This window comes from Tachysurus vachellii, chromosome 16, assembly GCF_030014155.1.
Source record: "Tachysurus vachellii isolate PV-2020 chromosome 16, HZAU_Pvac_v1, whole genome shotgun sequence".
Classification (NCBI taxonomy): Eukaryota; Metazoa; Chordata; class Actinopteri; order Siluriformes; family Bagridae; genus Tachysurus; species Tachysurus vachellii.
Window position 1 is genome coordinate 18,679,265 of NC_083475.1, and position 17,344 is coordinate 18,696,608.

Sequence of the window (17,344 nt, forward strand, 5' to 3'; positions counted from 1 at the left end):
CTTCACTTACTGTGCATTGTGTCGTTGCTACACCAGAGCTGTATTGCACCCCAGAGCCCACAAAGCGGCTCTAACAGCCGCACTGATAATAAAATGTGGTCCGTGTTTGCTGATCGGTCTTCACGTTTTATCTTGAGGACTGTTTCCTACCAGCTTGTGCTTTTTGCGTCTGTGCCGAAACCCGACGTACAAGCGAGCCAGACGTTCTCGATGATAGCGGCACAGTTATGAGTGCTTAATAAATTTTTACGGCTGATATAACAAATTCTGTTCCAGACTACAAACTCACACACACACACACACACACACACACACACACACACACACACACACATTGACTACGTGCTCTTGGCGGCCTATGTGGAAACCTCCTCAACCTCAGGGCGAGACATTAAAAAAAGCAAATTAGAGAGGCCTAAATGTCGCCTTCAAATCATCTCCCCCAATAAAACAGAACAGACCCCTTTCACAGTGCGCCAGCCTGAAGAGGCCGCCGGAGCCCAGACACTCTTATGAGCTGTGACTGTTGCGCAATGCTTTTTTGAACTCGGAACTAAATTGCAGCATGCTCTGCGTATCCACGCTGTAATGTCAAGCTACGCCTGACTTCTCTGTGACATGCTGTGCAGTGCCAGGCTGTGCTCGGTCTCCGAACGCCATCTTGTGCATCTTCAGCCACGACTGCGTCCGCTTTCCCGTCTGTACGCTACGTGTCGTCTTTCACATCCAAAAACCTAGTTTTATTTTTGTGTTTATGAGTTTACAGGATATTTGATGGCATGATTACATTTTTGAAAGCCATCTGGCATTTTTGTCTCATAGTTTCTGACCCTGACATGTAGATCTCGGCCAAAATGAAATCCTTAATATCTCTCTCTCTCTCTCTCTCTCTCTCTCTCTCTCTCTCCCTCTCCCTCTCCCCCGCCTCCTACAAAATGTCTTATGTGAATATATATTCCTTTTATGGAGGAGTGTTTGACCGGCATTTAAGAATTACAGTCTTTTTGCTGCAGATGAAACATGATTTCTTGATGTCAGGACCAATAAAAATCACTGCAAAGCATTAGAACACCTGTAGAGAAAAGGGTTATGGAGAAATCATGGTTGCCAGATTGGATTGTTTTTACATCAGTCTCTTGTTTCTTGATGTTCCCAGTTGACTGAAGATAAATTTCTGTGTGTGTGCGTGTGTGTGCGTGTGTATGTGCATGTATGTGCGTGCGTGTGTGTGTGTGTGTTTATTCATTCATTCATTCATTTTCTACCGCTTATCCGAACTACCTCGTGTCACGGGGAGCCTGTGCCTATCTCAGGCGTCTTTGGGCATCAAGGCAGGATACACCCTGGACGGAGTGCCAAATCATCTCAGGGCACACACACACTCTCATTCACTCACGCAATCACACACTACGGACAATTTTCCAGAGATGCCAATCAACCTACCATGCATGTCTTTGGACCGGGGAAGGAAACCGGAGTACCCGGAGGAAACCCCCAAGGCACGGGGAGAACATGCAAACTCTACACACACAAGGCGGGAATCGAACCCCCAACACTGGAGGTGTGAGGCGAACGTGCTAACCACTAAGCCACAGTGCCCTCCTTGTGTGTGTTTATATCCGCATTAAATGAGAGATATACATTTTAGCTTGTGATTGAGATTCAGATTTACGGTTAAAAACATGCTTTTATTTCGTAATGCAGTGAAGAGACGTTTCTCAACATTTAGCAAATAAAAAGAAAACACTGCAACAATGTAGGAAAATTTAACCAGGAAAAGATTCATGATGTATATTTAAATTCAATTATTTCAATTTTAAACCTATTTATTTTCCTAAATTGCTTCACCTTTCTCCCCAGCCTTTCTCTTAATTATTTTATTTTATTTTATTTTATTTTATTTTATTTTATTTTATTTTATTTATTTATTTATTTATTTGTTTGTTTGTTTGTTTGTTTGTTTGTTTGTTTGTTTGTGTATTTTATTTTATTTTTAGCCCTGGTGATTAATAAACATAATTCTTCACAAATATTTCTAGACATTTTTTTTTTTCAGTTGTTTAATTATTTCTGATATAAAATACAGGGTTTGTTCTTCAGGATCTGAGTTTCACCCTCTTGAGTTTTGAGTAAGGTTAAATATTTTCTGTTGTAATGTTTTTTATTTGTTTTTCTCGTTTCATTTACTTTTGAATCACATACGTTGAATCTGGGGCTGAAGGTGAGACCGGTTGAGGACCAGGGTTCTAGAACACAGTGGTACAGCGTTGTGTGCTGTGTTTTATTATTGTCTTATAAGAAGACCTTATGTCATTTTGCCCTCTGACTCTGACTGGGATCACTGAAGGAACACTTAATTAATTTGGCATCAAAATAGCCTCCTTTTTTTTTGTATACAATTGGGTTGTTGTGATGTCATTACTTGCAAGATGGTATTAGTATGCACACACACACACACACACACACACACACACACACACACACACACACACACACACACACACACACACACACACACACAGGACCTGACACTGCCCAGGCTCCTGTTAGGCCAGACAGTTGGCACTCGTGAGTCCGATACAGAGCCAAATGCTACTTTTATTCATCTCTCATTAGCGAACCTGTTTTGCAGAAACGCCGTGCTGTCCAATGATAATCCAGAGCAGCTTCACTTTCCCAGAATCCTTCAGTTTAATAAAAAGATGGCACACGTTTGCATCCAGCTGTACTGTAGCGCTAACCTCCAACCCCGTCGTGTGTTGTGTTTAGGCTCAGACGGCAGCTGCAGAGGCTCAGGCGAGCACAGAGCTGTCAGAGCGCATCAGCTCCCTCGAGCAGGAGGTGAACCGACACAGAGAGGATGCTGGGAAAGCCCAGGCTGAAGTGGACCGTCTGCTGGAGATCCTCCGAGAGATGGAGAACGAGAAGAACGACAAAGACCGCAAGATCAGTGAACTGGAGAGGTACACACACGTTCAAAGGATGTACAAACAGAACATGCATTTTGATCCCTCTGTGTTTTATTTCAGAAAGGGGTGTGTGTGTGTGTGTGTGTGTACACATGTAAGTAAGGGTGATGTGCGTAACCATACGGCTGACTGTAAGTAAACACATAGTCGTATCAGATCCTCCATTAAAGTCATCAGTACCAGTTTTACGATTCAGAAGCCATTCCAGTTTTCACACTTACTTTATTTGCTTAATTTGTTGTCATGGCAACGAATTGCCACCGCACACAGTGCTATGTTTTGTTTTGGTTTTTTTTGTAATTTTCCTCCTTTATAAATGAGAGACCACATGTTTATAACAGAAGTAGCAGTAGCAGCTCTCCGAATAAATGAACACTTAGTAAAAAGACTTAAATAAGAAAGATATTGCACTCATAGGCTGTAAAGAGATCAGCTCAAAGGATTGCATGGAGTGTTGTGGTGTTATAGAGTTGTGTGATTGAGTTCATTTTACCGTGTGGAAGTTGATTGCTTCTTTATCTTCTACCACATCAATTTGCTAGCATTTATATTCCTTGAGTTTCTCTGTAAGTCCGTTCTGTAGAAAAGATCGACCGCAGCTATGTGGAAGCAGAGACACGTTTTACTTTTTTTAACACCCGGACCTTCGCATTCGGCCGGATCTAACAGGACCGGCGTCTAAACCTCAGGCTTGTTCTCCGAATCCCAAAAACGTGCCACAGTCCTGAGCTTGTCTGGAAGACAGAAGATATTCTGCAAAACTCGAGAGCTCAGGCTGTGATTCTGAGTCAAACGTAAAGCCGTACGGCTTTACGTTTGACTCAGAATCACAGCCTGAGCTCTCGAGTTTTGCGGAATACCTGCTGTCCTCACAACTCTCGGTAACGACGTGCGTTTTATCCCTGCGGGGACGCCGTTCACGCTGCGAGCGCATGCTGGACGTGTGCGAGGAACCGACCACAGCTTTCCAGACTTGCCGAGCACCTGCTCTTTTCTTTCCACAGCCTCAGACTTACTCCGTACACACCACCAGGAGAATCCGTGCGTCTTCATGTGCGCGTGTCAGCGACAGCATCTGTGCGTCAGTACGTGTATAGGCATTTGTGTATAATTGGGAGACGTCTTTGAAGTTTATCTCATTCTGGACGTTTCTGCTGATGGTAAGCACAAAGAAACGAAATGAATTTGCGAGGATGCTGAGGGACTCTCATAGCTTTTATCTCTTCACTAAGTGAAATAGAAACACTCCCATGTAGCTCTAACACTGGGATTAAGGCCCTTTTCTTGTATGTAGATGAACCTCTGCGTCACCCTCAATAGTTTTTTCTGTTTTCTGCCCTATATTTACATTCATCCGTCTTAAAGGTGGGGTCTCCGTTGTTTGAAAGCCAATGTTGACATTTGAAGTCACCAAAACAAACACGCCCCTAACCCAAATGGATCCCACCCCTATAGTGATAGCTCCGCCCACACATACATACGTAACCCATGCAACTAATGGAAAGAAATGTGTCTTTATCATAGCTGAAGGGAAGAACAATACGATTGCAGATAAACAAACAAGCAAAAATGACACACAAGCATAATCATGTAAAGGACAAAGACATATATTAGTTCTGTGTAACAAAACAAAACCAACGTTACTCACCTATCGAGAAGGAAAAAAGCGCCTCGGCGTCTTAAGTAAAGTTGGTCACATATTCACAGATTGGAGTTTCCCGAGTCAATAACTCCTGAGCTAAACACTGTTACTACACAAAACACGGTTGTAGCTGCGTCTCTACATTACTACGATAGAAAAGAGGTGTTATTTGTGTAGTAACAGCGTTTAGCTCAGGAGTTATTGACTCAGGAAACTTCCTGCTCCAATTTTCTGCGCTGGAAAGCTGATCCTATATTAACACGTCCTACTTCTTACCTTATCGTAAGCCTTTCTTCTCTTTCTTTCTTTGTTTTTATCCTCCATGTCAATGTTAAAACCGCTTTCTGTTAATGTCACACATACGCACTGAACACTCTCTCCACCCATATTGACAAGACACGCCCCTTTCTGCTCATTGGCTACACTTTAGTTTTGTTTTTGTTTTGTTTGCCGGCCCAACACAGTTTTCTGAAGCATTTCTCAAACAACGGAGACCCCACCTTTAAACCGGTCTGATTTCCCGCTGATGAAAAAGAGCTCCCACAGCACGATGTTACCAGCATCATGCTTCACCGTGCACCGGGGCGGTGTTCTCAGTGATGATGAGCAATGTTTGGTTTCTACTAAACCTTTTGTTTACATCAGGGCTCTGGGTGTCATCTGAAGTCTACCAGCTGTTTTTGTCTGCATTTTTCCTGCCAGATTTAGCAACAAAGCCTCGATAAGAGTTTTGGAAGTGTAGTATGCAAAACCGGGGCTAATTAAATCTGAAATGTGGAATACTCACGCAGGAGAATCGTCGACTTCATCAAAAGCCTCTTGTGCGTTTAGACGGCAGCGTCACAAGCTCACACGTTTTGAAGCGTGTTATTGTGACAGTTTCTCAAGCGACTCAAGGTTGGCAGGTCGAAGCTCATGTTCTGTGCTATTGTTCTTCTGCTCATCTCCTCAGTCAGGATTAGCTGCCTGACTTTGTACAAGCCTTTCTACGAGCGAGAGAAAGTAAAACTTCCGGCTGCGGATCAGCGGTGCGGAGGCCGTCCTGATTTAAATACGCCTTCAGACACCAGTGAACTGAATAGAGTTTGAACTGGGACAGTGGAATATTTATTTATCTCAAATGTGATGGCAATTACTGAGGCTTGAGAGGATCTCTGTCACGAGTGACTGAGCTGAAGCTCTCGCAGTGTGAACCAGTAGAAAACGTTTGTGTGGGGGTGGGGGTGGGGGTGGGGGGTGGAGGACAAAGGGCTGAATTCAAACCCCAAATATCAGCATTTGTTATTGTCTAGAACAAGACTCATTTCGTCAGCATTTCTATTCAAGCAAACAACTAATTAACATTAATTACTGAATATTTAAAATATATGCAAACCAACTGTTATCTTTAAAAAAAGGTCTGATCTCTTGTAAATGTTAGCATGTGAAAGAGAATGTTTGTTATTTAATTGCCACATTTCTGGTTGTCATAAACGCTGCTCTTCTCTGCTCTTTTCTTTCTGCTCTGCTCTTTTCTTCTCTGCTTTGCTCTTTTCTGCTCTGCTTTTCTCTTTTCTGCTCTGCTTTTCTCTTCTCTTCTCTGCTCTTCTCTTTTCTGCTTTGCTCTTTTCTGCTCTGCTCTTCTGTGCTTTTCTCTGCTCTTTTCTGCTCTTCTCTGCTCTGCTCTCCTCTGCTGCGCTCTTCTCTGCTCTTTTCTGCTCTGCTTTTCTCTTCTCTGCTCTTCTCTTCTCTGCTCTTCTCTTCTCTGCTATTCTTTGCTCTTTTCTGCTCTGCTCTGCTTTTCTCTGCTCTTCTGTGCTCTTTTCTGCTCTGCTTTTCTCTGCTCTGCTCTGCTCTGCTTTTCTCTTTTCTCTTCTCTGCTCTGCTCTGCTCTGCTCTGCTCTGCTCTTCTCTGCTCTTCTCTGCTCTGCTTTTCTCTTCTCTGCTCTGCTCTTCTCTTCTCTGCTCTTCTCTGCTCTTTTCTGCTCTGCTTTTCTCTGCTCTTCTCTTCTCTGCTCTGCTCTGCTTTCTTTTCTGCTCTTCTCTGCTCTGCTCTTCTCTGCTCTTCTCTGCTCTGCTCTTCTCTGCTCTGCTCTGCTTTCTTTTCTGCTCTTCTCTGCTCTGCTCTGCTCTTCTCTGCTCTGCTTTCTTTTCTGCTCTTCTCTGCTCTGCTCTGCTCTGCTCTTCTCTGCTCTGCTCTGCTCTGCTCTTCTCTGCTCTGCTTTCTTTTCTGCTCTTCTCTGCTCTGCTCTGCTCTGCTCTGCTCTGCTCTGCTCTGCTCTTCTCTGCTCTGCTTTCTTTTCTGCTCTTCTCTGCTCTGCTCTGCTCTTCTCTGCTCTGCTCTTCTCTGCTCTGCTCTGCTCTTCTCTGCTCTGCTCTTCTCTGCTCTGCTCTGCTCTTCTCTGCTTTTCTCTGCTCTGCTCTTCTCTGCTCTTCTCTGCTCTGCTCTTCTCTGCTCTGCTCTTCTCTGCTCTGCTCTTCTCTGCTCTGCTCTTCTCTGCTCTGCTCTTCTCTGCTCTGCTCTGCTCTTCTCTGCTCTGCTCTTCTCTGCTCTTCTCTGCTCTCCTCTCCTCTCCTCTCTTCTCCTCTCCTCTCCTCTCTTCTCCAGTATCCAGTATTGTGTTAATATATTGTCACAGGCAGACTGTTTCTGCAGCTAATAATAATTAATGCTAACCTTGCTCATGCTGTCTGTTCTTCCCTTCTGTCTTCTCTTTTGTCTCCTTTTCCCCTTTGTGTTTGTTTAACTTTACACTGGAACACTGACTCATCACCTCAGTTTGTCTTCAAGGTTAGTGCGTCTGCTTTCCTTTACTATCTCACAGCATTTCCATTTTTCAGCTGCCAAACCGTTGCAGGTTAAAATGGTGCCACTGAGCCTGGGCATATCTGTGTCACTGACACCGAGGAGACGGCCTGAGAGTGTGTGTGTGCGCGTGTGTGTGTGCATGAATGTGATGTATCCATGTGCAGTAACAGAGCAGTGTTTCCAGTGTTTGGTGAGTCTTTTGGATTTGAGACACAGATCACGAGACATTGAGCTCAGTGCTGCTTGTGTTGCTGCTGTGTGGAGTCATGTATGTGTCATATATTTGCACTTGACATGCCAATACGGTTCTAACCCATTTCACTGTTGTTCAGGTTCATAATAAGGAACCAAACCAATCTAGCTAATACCGCGTTTGACTCAAAATTGTTGGATTTTCCAAACTCAAAAAAAAAATCTATGTTGTGCAGAGGAAACACAAAGACACAAAAAAGTGATTATTGGTCTACAGGTAAAATACTGAATCAAAGGTTCAGTGGTCAGTTCAGCTTCCTTTTTATACACGTTATTGTTCTTAAATGTGCAAAGAATGAAGCCTTCAGACTCCACGCTGTTCAGAACAGAAGGCGGATCTTTAAAACATGGACATCAGACATGGAGGGTGACGGAGAATGACAGGAGAAACACAGCCTTAAACAGAGCTGTATTGTGGTTCATTAAGTGTGTGTTTTGTTGTAGTCTGTTCGTGCTCGCTGTACAAGTGTACTTTATATTTTATTTATGTTATGCTTTTTACTGCAGCCTTATCCAAGTTATAAAATAACCGAGTAAATTATTTACATAATTTAATAAAATTGTTTGTTGCCACTGGAGGGTATTTATTTATTTATTTATTTAACTCAGACCTTGTATGAATCACCTTATGCTTTAAACTAAAGCAAGCTGCTTTAAAAATGTAGGTTTTTTGTTTCCTCTGAAGGTTCACACTTAATAGTTCAACTCTTCAACACTTAATAGATTCAGTTCATATATATATATATATATATATATATATATATATATATATATATATAGTTTTTTGTTTAAGACGTAGATTGTTACGTATTATAGTTTGTCTTGCGAATCCCTGTGCAAGCTGTGACCACTGAAAGGTGAAAGTTTTATAACAAAGGACGATTGTATCCAGAACTGCTGAGACTTGTAGGGAATCTGTATTTAATGATCAATCAGATATGAGAATTGTTACGCAGTGCTGCGGGTGTCAGATTATATTTTTATAATATAGAAGAAGAAACATTCTCAGCTCTGTGTAGCTAATTGCTTAAATGTTTTTGCAGAGAGCTTTCTCTGGATTCCTTCGTTCTTTCTCTGACTTACAGCTGTAGATGTGGGCGGCCTTTTGGATTTCAGAGCTTTTTCGGTTTTGAAATATATTTCATATCTATGATTACATTTTTTACTCTTTGTTAGGAAGTGCAGGTCTGTTTCCACTGCGTTGTCATTGCACTGTGTGCACACACTCTGCTTTGTAATTAGCCATGACCTCTTATAGAGGCCCGTCTCTATGGCGTGTGTGTGTGTGTGTGTATGAACACTCTGCTCTGTAAGGAGCCATGACCTGTTATAGCGGTCCGTCTCTATGGCGTGTGTGTGTGTGTGTGTGTGTGTGTGTGTGTGTGTGTGTGTATGAACACTCTGCTCTGTAAGGAGCCATGACCTCTTATAGCGGCCCGTTTCTATGCCGTGTGTGAGTGTGTGTGTGTGTGTGTGTGTGTGTGTATGAACACTCTGCTCTTTAAGGAGCCATGACCTCTTATAGCGGCCCGTCTCTATGGCGTGTGTGTGTATGAACACTCTGCTCTGTAAGGAGCCATGACCTCTTATAGCGACCCATCTCTATGGCAGTGTGTGTAAAAGGCAGTGATAGCACTGCATTTTACTTTGTGTTTGTGTTTACCAATAGGAGGTGATGTGGTGTTTTTGTTGAGGTTGAATTGTTCTTGTGTTCAGCTGCTCCTGATGTAGGTCTGTGTTAGTGTGTGTTAGTGAGATGAAGCTCAGGACCAGGTGGGTGAGGAGACTCCTCTCTCTGCTCAGCTCTTTGCACTGCAGGACTTTGTAAGGCTCTCTCTCTCTCTCTCTCTCTCTCTCTCTCTCTCTCTCTCTCTCTCTCTCTGTCTCTCTCTCGCTCTCGCTCTCTCTCGCTCTCTCTCTGTGTGTCTCTCTCTCGCTCTCTGTCTCTCTCTCTCTCTCTCTCTCTCTCTCTCTCTCTCTCTCTCTCTCTCTCTCTGTCTGTCTGTCTCTCTCTCTGTCTCTCTCTCTCTCTCTGTGTCTCTCTCTCTCTCTCTCTCTCTGTCTCTCTCTGTGTGTGTGTGTCTCTCTCTCTCTCTCTTTCTCTCTCTCTCTGTCTCTCTCTCTCTCTCTCTCTGTCTCTCTCTCTCTCTCTCTCTCTCTCTCTCTCTGTGTCTGTCTCTCTCTGTCTCTCTCTCTTTCTTTCTCTCTCTTTCTCTCTCTCTCTCCCTCTCTCTTGCACTGTACCTTAGCTCATCTGTTATTATTATGGACGAGTTCAGCCCTTATTCGGCTTATTTTGGAGTATGTTACAGTGTAATCCCTTGTTTCAAAACAAATTATGTTTAATAGCACTATTTATGCAGTCTTCATTTTTATTTCCACCCTCACACTTCCTCCTGCAGTACTTTGAGTTTCTCTGCCTTATTATGAAACATAATAATGAACGTTTATATATTTAATTAATTGTTTTATGTATCCCCCCTCTCTATATACACACACACACACACCCACACCCACACCCACACCCACACCCACACACACAGTAACTAAAAATAAATAAATGAATGAATGTTGTTTTATAAGGGTGCCAATACTTCTGCAGGGCACTGTAGACCTCCCTCAGTGTGTAGCTTAACAGTGAAATAAACAGAAGCATCACAGGTTGAGATTAATTGTTTGTCACTTTGGCGCTGACCACAGAGGTGGAAATACTTCAGAGGTTTCTGGTGAGTAGAGTGTGTGTTAATAGCACACTTGATAAAATAAAGTCTGTCATGCAAATTGATCGATGCTTTATTATTAAAGAAATGGACATTATAAGTGATCGGTCAGGGCACAGAATGGATTACCCACAATGCTTATTGCTCGTGCTAAGGTCTAAAGGAAGCCAACAGCTGTGCGTGTAAGTGTGTGAAGATGGATCTGAGGGGCATCTCGGCCTGTCTGCCGTCTCCGCAGGGTTTCTGGTTAGTTTAGCGCAGTGCGAGGCCACATGATTAACTTTATTAGTCAGGGAGGCAGGGGGCAGTCATCCAGCAGAAGCTCTTCATGCGCTGCTGCTCACACAGATGAGAGCGGACAGATGTTGGCACGTAGCGTCGTGTGTAAAGGGGCGCCCCATCGCGCACCTGGCCGCAGACCTTGACACAATTTCGTCTTGGCAGCTCTGAAGTCCAGCTCTGTCAGTTTCAAATAGCACCACTTACCGCAGATGGAGCTGCTAATATCAGGGCTTTGGTTTTCATATACGGTCGCTGGAAGAACCTACAGAAACAACACAGAGCTGCAATATTAGCTTTCTTATTGCTTCTTGGGAAACCTGATCGGACCAGAACTAAAAAGTATCTTCAGTATCATGATTAATGTATTTATTTACTTACAGTTGAGGCCAAAATTATTAGCCCCCTTATGAAATTAGACAAAACTCTTGATTTCTCCATGGAAATGACCATTAACAACAAGTGTTTTATAGTGTATTTGTTTCCAAAATAACAAAGACAAAATCTCCACTAAGTTTGATTAGGATATTTAATTGAAATAGTGAGTTGAAACAAGAAAGGGCAAAAATGAAATGTCCAAAATTATTAGCCCCCGGTCATTAATAGTCAATAGTGAACCCTTTCTGAGCCACAACTGACAACAACCTCTTAGAGTAGTTCTTTACTAGGTTGGCACAGGTTTCCTGAGGGATTTTAGCCCATTCTTCCATTGCAAATTGCTCCAGCTGGTCCAAATTACATGGCTTCCGAGCATGGACATTGACTTTGAGCACTCACCACAAATTCTCAATAGGATTGAGGTCTGGGCTCTGTGCGGGCCACTCCAGGACCTTGGTTTTGGTATCCTTCAGGAACTGTTGGACCAATTTCGATGTATGCTTTGGGTCATTGTCTTGTTGGAAGACCCAGCGTTGACCTAAGGCTAGACTACGAGCAGATTTCTGCATATTATCCCTCAAAATGTCAACATAATTTTCTTTTTTCATGATGCCATGCACCCGAACAAGGCTCCCTGTGCCTGAAGCTGCAAAACAGCCCCACAGCATGATGCTGCCACCACCATGTTTAACAGTGGGAACTGTGTTCTTAGAGTTGAAGGCCTCACCCTTTCTTCACCAAACATAAGCAACATCCATGTGCCCAAACAGTTCCAGTTTAGTCTCATCAGACCAAAGCACAGACTCCCAAAACTCATCTTTACCTTTCAAATGTTCACGGGCAAACCTCAGTCTAGCTGTGATGTGCCGCTGTTTGAGTAAAGGGGTTCTTCTGGGACGATGGCCCTGAAGCCCACCACGATGAAGAGCCCTCACAACTGTGTTCCTTGAAACATCAACTCCAGAAGAGGCCAGGTCAGCAACAATCATCTTGGCAGATGTCCGGGGCATCTTGCTGATATCTCTGACTATTTTCCTCTCCAGGGTTCTTGAAATCTTGCGCTTACGACCACGCCCAGGTTTGTTTCTTACAGAATTTGTCTCCTTGTACTTGGCAATGATGCAACGTACGGCGGTTGTAGACACTGTGAAACGCTTGGAAATGGCAGTATAACCTTCCCCCTTATCATGAGCCTCCACTATCTTCTTTCTGAGCTCAAGACTGATTTCCTTTGTCTTTGGCATGGTGAGTAAAAATAGTCTCTCCCAATAATGTGTTCAAGTGCCCTGTTCCTTGGAGTCCTTTAATGCTGATTGAATGCCCAGGTATTGTTAGGAAGCCAGTTGACTGCACAGGTGTGGTTTGAAAACTGATTGATTAATTTGGTGTGTTTTGAAAGCTGATTGATTAATTGGGTGTGTTTTGAAAGCAAATATTCACAAGGGGCTAATATTTTTGACCACCCCATTTTCACTATATTTGATTATAAAGCAAGCCTATAAATGTATTTTATATTTCAAAATGTACCAAAAGCTACTAAATAGCACTGGTGAATGTTTGATTATATCAAGTTTTATCAATGCTACAAAAATTGGAAAGATCTTTAGGAAAATGTTCCAAAATTCCTGGGGGGCTAATAATTTTGGCCTCAACTGTACATGCCAGTCCAAAGCATGGAGATGACCAGGCATTAGGGATGTAACTGAACTTAAAGGACATTATTTGAAAAGAGGAGATTATGCCATCTAAATGAATGCAGATATAGAAGAAGCTCAACAGAAAGCAGAGCGCTTCAGAGAATCACAGGCTGGTTAAGACTAGACGTGGGTTCTCTGCTCTTTTACTGCTTTGAGATATGAAGCGTGTGCTCTGTAGTAACTGCCTGCTCAGGGTTAAGGCGGTTTAAGACGGGCTTAAATCATCAAACAAACGCTGTAATATTCGGAATAGATTTTTTCACAAAGGCCGCAGATTTACTGCAGATTCGGGTCGAGACGTGTTGTGTGATGTCATCATAACTCGCGTTAAAGGTGGGGTGCACGATGTTTGAAAGCCAATGTTGACATTTGAAATCACCAAAACAAAAGCGCCCCTAACCCAAATGGGTGTCACCCCTGTATCGATAGCTCCGCCCACACATACATGCGTAACCCAGGCAACTATTACGGCGGAACCTGCCGGGGCAGCTGGCCGAGGGGATATTTTTATCAGTAAATGAACTCAATGAGTAATACTATGGTAATACAAATTGTGCTTTTGTGTTGTACCGTGAAAGGTTTAGCTCCGTTTCACGCGGAAGACGTTCAGTTCTCTCCAGCGCTGGAAAGCTGAACCTATATTAACACGTGTCCTGCTTCTTGCCTTATCGTAAGCCTTTTTTCACTTTTCATTTTTATCCGCCATGTCAATGTTTCCATCGCTTTCTGCTAATGTCACACATGCGTACTGAACACTCTCTACGCCGCATATTGACAAGACACGCCCCTTTCTGCTCATCGGCTGCGCGTTTGTTTTGTTTGTCGGCCCGACTCGGTTTTCTGAAGCATTTCTCAAACATCGTGCACCCCACCTTTAATACTAAGCCCTCTTCCACTCACATGCATCTAATGTGAGTTTAAAAGAGAAAGCACAAAAAACAGAGTTGAAGCCACAGAAAAGAAAACAAGCATTGTACTGCACTGAACTAAGCAGAGTCCTTTTTTTTTTTTTTTTTTTTTTTTTTTTTTTTTTTTTTTTTTATTTATTTTTTTTATAATAATCGATGGACTTTGACCAGCCAAGTTGACTCCATGGTGTTTACTCCATGTTGGACTGCGAGTGTGAGCATAATGGCATACAGCGCTGTCAGCACATTAGTGGGTTTTAGTGGTTTTCTGTTTTCTAGCCTGCGCAGCTCATAAAATCATGATTGATTTATTTTTCTTCCTCTGTGTATATTCAGTGTGTATATTCACTTCATCTCAGGATTGTAACTCCGCTACAGTTCAGTGTTATTGTGTGTTTTCGACCGTCGGTTGTAATTGAACCACGGTCCTTAACGAGCTTTTCTCTCCGGCTAAGTAAAACGTAACGCGTTCGATTTTAATGAAATAAAAATTCTTACACGAATATATCCAAACAAATCAGCTGTGCTCCAGCAGTTTTCATGTCAAGGAACATTTTTTTAAGAGCTATTTGTTTGGTGCGAGTTTCGTGCTATGAAGGACGTGTTGAGCAGAAGTTATTTTTGAAGAGAGGAAAGTTTCTGCACTTTTTCTTTCTTTTGTTTTTTTTTTTTTTTTTTTTTTTTTTTTTCCCTCCCCTCAATGCTATCTTGAGAATTGTGATGCCTTTTCAAGTTTTACTCTGTAAACACACCGCCTAAAGCTGTCTTTGATATAAATGATTAATGTTGCCAACAGGACCAGCACAACAAATCTAAAAAAATTTCTTATCCTTCTAGTGTTTGATGCCTGTGTAAGTAATGGCTGAAACTAAGATCTCGTCTCGAATAGAAATGAATCGTAAACAAATTAAAATATTAGGACACTTACTGTATATCTATCTCGCTGTGTGTGTGTGTGTGTGTGTGTTTTGAAGTGGATATCTGTAAGTCATTAAATTTGTGTTTCTGTGTGCGTATATGTGTGTTCGTGTTTATTCACGTGTCCGACAGGTTGTCTTTGGCATGACACGGTGTTGAAAGATCTCCCCAGTGCGTAATTCTTACTGGGAGGTTCTCGAGCTTTTGGAAAACTCTGACAAGAGAATCAAAGCACACCGTGTTTTTCTTATAGCTTTTCAGAAGGTCGACTTGCCCTCGAATCTTTGGTCCCACGCATTTTTTTTTTTGATCCACTCGATCCTGCCACGACCCCCTCATTAATATCTCTCCTTTTGTTCCTCTCTCCGGATTCCCCGAAGTTGGACGGAGAGATAAGCACAGAGAGTTTTTCCAGAGTTTTCCACCGTTTCGCGTCAAACGAAGCGTATAGCCGCACAACCAGAGCGCGGGAAGATGCATATATGCTCCAGTGCCGGATTTTATTTAGAGGAAAGGAAAATGTTAATCTTGGAAAAGCTGAAATGAAGGAGGTTCTCTCCATAGCATGTAAAAAGGGAGTCTCTTTGCCAGAGTTCACGTCTCCTTTATTCTTTCTGTATCCATCCGCTCTGCTGTTTTTACAACAGTCACCGACCCTGACGGCTTCCACCTTCTCAGGAAAAGATTTCCAATTTTCACCCCAATAACTCAAGTCTGTTAACATAATTACTGGCTTTGTAGAGATCTTTCCATTTAGTGTGTGTGTGAGTGTGTGTGTGTGTGTGTTCAGACTTGCCTGCTGTGTTAATAGAAGGGTGAGATAACCTCTCTAAATTTCTCCTATATTTATCATGCGTCTTTGCCCTTATATTTAGCTTATTCAGACCCGAATGAGTGATCGAATCGTTGGGCTACTTTGGCTTCTTGGCATGTTTCTCTCTTTTGAGTTATAGCAGATACAATAAAGCTCGAATTTCCACATTCCCACAAATCATATACAGTGCATACGTTACAGACAAGACGTGTACGACAAGGGGAAACGAGCGTTCGGACACTTTGGTTCTATTTAATACGCTTCCAGCGCATACATCCGCTTCAAATTCAGACACGTAATACATCTTGACTTTCTGCTCATAAATGTGAAGAAAAAAGTATGTATTCATAAACATGAAAAAAAATGATAATGTCGGTAATTTGCGGTGTCTGAATATTTTCCCTTATGCTAGTACTTTGTCGAAAAGCCGCTCTTGATGAATACAGCTTCGTAGATTTTTGCAGCTTTGTGGTTCTTTTTTGGCCCGTTTTATTTATTTTTTTTGTTGGCAAATCATCTTAAATTTTTTCAGTGTTATGATGGTCCTTCTGATGAACTCACGATTTCAAAATCACCATAAATTTTCATCAGAATTCAAGTTTGGAGATTGGCTTGTTGCCTTGTTGAAACTTCCCCTTGTTGAAACTTCCCCACCTACCCTGAAACTTCTCCCCAAATAACTTCTTCCCAATAATACATTATTTGGCCAAAAGTACATGGACACCCGAGCATCACATCCACATACAGTATGTGGCTCTTCCCAAACAGTTGGCATCAAGTTGAAAGCACACAGTTTTCCAGAAAGTCTTTGTATAACAATTTCTCAAGAAAAGCCCCGGGATTTGTTCCTTCGTTACAAGGTTCCTGTGCATGAAGTGAGTTCCACGAAGACATGAAGTGTTCCACGAAGAGTGGTAGACTAGTGGTTAAGGTGTTGGGCTACCAATCGGAAGGTTGTGAGTTCGATCCCAGGTTGCCACCAAGCTGCCACTGTTGGGCCCCTGAGCAAGGCCCTTAAACCTTAATTGCTCAGTTGTACAAAGATGAGATAATGTAAGTCGCTATGGTTAAGGGCGTCTGCTAAATGCTGTAAATGTAAATGTGTGTTAGTGTTTTAGTGAAGAACTCGAGTGTTCTGCACTGAGCCCTGACTGTGACTCAACCCCACTTTACTTCTTTGGGATGTACTGGAACACTGAATGCACCCCAGACCTCCTCACCAAACATCATCACCTAAGCTCAATAATGCTGTTGAACCTGAATGAACACAAATCCCCACAGCCAGTGGAACATCTTAATGGAAAGCATCCCAGCAGAGTAGACGAGGATATACAACACAGTATTGATGCCCATGGTTTTGGAAAGCAACATTCAGCACTCAGGTGTCTACAAACCTGTAGCCATGTAACGGATGTGATGGAATCATATGTGCAGCTCTACTAATTTCAAACATAGGGTTCTGAATTGTTTAAATGCTCTGAAATGCTTTGAGAATGCTGTTAGTTCTCTCTTTGCTCCTTGCGCTCTGCTTCATTGCTTATTGTTCTTTGTGTAACTGAAGACGGTTAGTTGTGTTTCCATGACAGATTCAGAGCCTCAGCAATTTTATGCGTCATCCCTGACAAATTTACAAGGATTCTTAGCCTTAAACTTTTTCTGCAGTTCTGTGAGTGGTCACTGCGCTCCGAGACCCGTAAAGGAATCTCTGGTACAAGTGGCCATAGACCAGAATGTACTTTTTTCTGTAAAGGAACTGACTGGAAACTACGAACAAAAGGTTTGCACATGTGATAGTGCTTATTGTGATTTATTCCTGCTCACTGAGATTTACTGTTAATGTACCTTCTACTATAGAAGAATCCTTAATGGTCTCTTCTGTGCCATTCCTTAAGGAGTGTTTTCCAAATCTTGGAAATAATCGAGCTCCTTTTTCAACACGTGTTTCCGAATCGGTCAAGCTTCACCGAGTCAGACGTCCA

The 17,344-nt window shown here is 42.5% G+C and overlaps 1 protein-coding gene across 4 annotated transcripts in view; it reads left to right on the top strand.

The window, feature by feature from the left end:
* Positions 1 to 17,344, top strand: part of erc1b (ELKS/RAB6-interacting/CAST family member 1b) — a 209,838-nt gene that overhangs the window by 66,464 nt on the left and 126,030 nt on the right. For all 4 annotated transcript variants that reach the window (XM_060889071.1, XM_060889072.1, XM_060889073.1 and 1 more), the window contains one exon: positions 2,770 to 2,963. In XM_060889071.1, coding sequence (XP_060745054.1) covers positions 2,770 to 2,963 — 194 coding nt within the window. The remainder of the gene's footprint in view (positions 1 to 2,769; positions 2,964 to 17,344) is intronic.